The sequence below is a fragment of the Gavialis gangeticus genome, unplaced genomic scaffold (assembly GCF_001723915.1).
Source record: "Gavialis gangeticus isolate Ggan-Ray unplaced genomic scaffold, GavGan_comp1, whole genome shotgun sequence".
Lineage (NCBI taxonomy): Eukaryota > Metazoa > Chordata > Crocodylia > Gavialidae > Gavialis > Gavialis gangeticus.
The window spans coordinates 3,444,138-3,447,593 of record NW_017728960.1 but is presented as its reverse complement, the minus strand read 5'-3'; the positions used below and the strand labels follow the sequence as shown (position 1 = coordinate 3,447,593).

The 3,456-nt window shown below is 56.4% G+C and overlaps 1 protein-coding gene across 1 annotated transcript in view; it reads left to right on the top strand.

Annotated features, from left to right (window-relative positions):
* Nucleotides 1-1,791: 1,791 nt before the first annotated feature.
* Nucleotides 1,792-3,456, top strand: part of LOC109295515 — a 14,919-nt gene continuing 13,254 nt past the window's right edge. Inside the window, exon 1 of the mRNA XM_019514435.1 lies at nt 1,792-2,148. Within this exon, the coding sequence (XP_019369980.1) occupies nt 2,088-2,148 (61 nt within the window). The 5' untranslated portion in view covers nt 1,792-2,087. The remainder of the gene's footprint in view (nt 2,149-3,456) is intronic.

Sequence of the window (3,456 nt, the reverse complement as noted above, 5' to 3'; positions counted from 1 at the left end):
AGGCATGGGTGTCCCATGGGACTGATGAAAGACCGACGCAAAGTACCCATTTAATAGGTTGGCTTAAGGTTGGTTGGTTGTGTCTCCAACTGCCTGGCTGTTTTGAATGGAAGCACTGGGATGGACTGAACACATCGTGTTTGAGGGTGGGGGGGGGGGGGATATTAGCATCCCCATTGCACAGAGCACTGAATATCAAAATGTCAAGGGCTCAGCACCCCAAGAGCCACTAGGTACCATCAGTGGGACAGAAACCATCTAGCTCTGCACTGCTAGCACCCCATCTCAGCCCTGTTATCTAAGTAAAAATGCTCATAAGCCAACACACTTGACCTGTTTGCTTGTTACCTTTGTAAAAACAACACATGTATCAGTGCTCCTATGTCACAGGGGTCCCTGGGTTTATGCTATAACCTAGAGACCAATTTCTGCATTCGGGGCTAACAGTAAAAGTGAAATTGTGTTATTTAAATTGTCTTTGTAATGTGTTAATCAGATGATATGGGAGCTGCAAAGACCCCATGTATGTTAGCAAGACTGTTAGCAAAGGAAAGACTTCCAGCTGGCACAATCGATGCCCTGCCTTAGAGCCCTCCTGGGCCCGTACACGGGGAGGTGTGCGGGTACGGGATCTAATCTAGGAGACAAAGCTGTAATGGGGTCTGAGGGTGGGAAGCTAGCAATGAGGTGCCCCATTAAAAGCAAAAGCAATTAACCCTGGTAGCCCCAGACTGCCAGGAATGGATGTATCCCTGCCACTCGCGGGGAATAGTCGTAGAGAAGTTGGGCTGGAACAGACCCCCAGAGATAATCTTGTCCAGCCCCTGCCTGAGGCAGGATCACCCCTATCTACACCATCCCATACAAATCCATAATCTAACCTCTTAGTAAAACTGCTGTCAACCCTGACACAACACAAGACATATCACCCTCGCGTGTCGCGGGTAGAGCAGGGGGACCGCAGCAACCAGCGCACTGCTCCTGTCCGTCACCTAAACTACATAAGACGACACAACGCAGACCTAACACCCTCCCCTGCCACAGGGAAAGCAAGGGAACCGCAGCAGCCGACGTCCTGCTTCTCTGAAAGGTTGTCACGCTCGCTGCAGGCTCAGGAGATCCAAGCAGAGGTCACACATCCCGCTACAGAGGAAGGCAAAACCCCCCATAGTCTGTGTCAATTTGACCAGGGGGGTAAAACTCCCCTCCGGATCCCAAATCTGGCCTCAGCCTGCCTGTGAGCAGAGGGACGGGACTCTCTAGCCCAGAGCCTCTGGCAGTAGTCCCATCATCTCCCCATTTTCACGGGGCTGCCTCCTGGCAGCATAAAGCCAGAGCCCCCTGCCTGGGCTGGAAGCCTGCGGGGGCTGTGGTGGGGACAGGGCTCCCGGGGCCGGCGCAGCGCCCGCTCCCAGCCGGTGCAGATGCAGACGGCAGCATGAGGCAGCCACAACCGGTGGGGGGAGCCCAGAGCGCCCAGCCGAGCCCGGGGGAGATGGGTGCTGCAGCCCAACAGCCGGGGCTGGAGCCGGGGCGGCAGATTGCATCCCATGCATTGCCCCGAATGAACCAACCGTGGTACATGGCCTCTTCGTGACTCATGTGCTCCCTGATGGATGGTGCCCGAGCTGTTCCTCCCCTTCCCAAACGAGCCTGAGACATTCAGTGAGCAACATCCCCAAGATGGGCCTGATGACTGGGCACCCTGACAAGCCTCTTCGCCCACCCCTCTGGTGCCCAGCCAGCTCACCCCTTCCATGCTAACCCCAGAAGACACCATGGCACTCATGACAAATGCTACCATCACCCTGATTGCTCTCCTGCTGCCCCCATCTCTTTGGGCTATTTAAGAGGGCCCGGTCCTCAGGATAGAGCCTGTCTAATCTATTTGTACAGCACCTAGCACAATGCAGCCCTTCTCTCAGTGGCTGCCATAAGGAACATGCTCGGCCAGACTGCCACGGACTACAGCCCCGTCCCAGTGCCTCCTCTCCCTCACCAGACTCCTTTGGAGGATGCTGACGGCTTGCAGCCAAAAAGGGGAAGGAAGATTTTGTGAGTGCCTCCGCGGATGAGGCCGGCAAGGCATGGAGCCCAGGGGGAGAAGGATATGGCAGGTCTGCATCGCGGTGCTGTGCGCTGGGGCCGGTGAGTCCAAAGCTGGGAACCGGGCAGGAGCACGGGGGCCGTTTTGTGGCCAACGGGTTGAGCAGCGGCCCGTTCCCCAAATTCCCCAGCGTGCATGGTCTCACAGGATGCAGCTGCGCTGCGGGTCCTCAGTGCAAGCTAGTGCTTTCTGGCAAAAGACACCTGCGATGAAATTCGAGTGGGGCGGGGGGGCAGGGGCCCGAGTCCCCCATTCCAGCTCTGGGAAATGCATGTGGTACACAGTCTGGAAGGGAAGAGTGGGCTAGTGGTTAGAGAGGGGGGTATTGGCAGCCCTGGGAGGGGATGGGGAGCAGTGGTGACTGCAGGGCTGAGCCCAAAGAGGAGATCTCTGCTCCCTGATACCAGGCCTCCTTCCGCTGAATGATGTTCAGGGAAAGGGTGAAGCTATCCGAGCTCTGTGTGAACCTGTGCACATCTGGGTCGGCTGCTTGAACCCCCTTCACTAGCGCGAGCCCTGGCAGTGGGGATTCAGTTCACCTCTAATGCCCATCCTGTCTACATTTCCTGCTCTCCTGCAACAGGGAGATGAGAGATGAGCATTGCCTCTGGCTCGCTCCCAGGCTCCCTAACCTCAGCACCCATCCTCCAAGCTTGGGCCTGGACCTGTGCTGCCCCCTCGTTTCAGCTGGGAATTGCGGCACATCCTGCCCTTGCATTAGCGCCGTTGGGAAAATTGCCCAACTTCCCACTGGAGCCATAAGCCCCACACAGTTGCCGCTGGTGACCATGACCTAGCAAAGCAGAAGCTTACGGGTTGGCTTTTGTAATTCAGAGGAACCGCCGGAAGGGTGGGGAAGGGTCATGATGGTGCAGTTGAGCTGCAATTTGGGTTGGGAAACTTCTTGAAAACGGTTTTGTGCTAAACCTCACAGAGCAGTGTTTGTGCAGAGGCAGATAGACTGAGTGACAGGGCATGAGTCACAGGCTTCTGGCAGGGCCTGGCCAAGCGGCTCCGTGCAGAGAAACTGGAGGCAGGATGGGGAAATCCTAGGAGCAGCTTAGTTCGGTGAACACACAGTGCTGCATCCCTGATGGGTGGTAGGAACCTATCCTGCCCTGGCAGCATCCAAGCCAGATGATCCAGTCTTACACCCAAGAGGTATCCATCACTCTGCTTTTCTGGAGCAGGGATAGGCCAGCCTGCCATGTATGTGCCAGAAGTAGCACAGGCAGCCTCTGTGCGTGGCATGCAGCAGGGGACAGGCAGATGGGGTACGGAGCTGAAAGCAAAGCAGCAGATCCGATTCCAGGAAGGTTCATTTGTGGCACACCTGCCAAAAAGGTTGG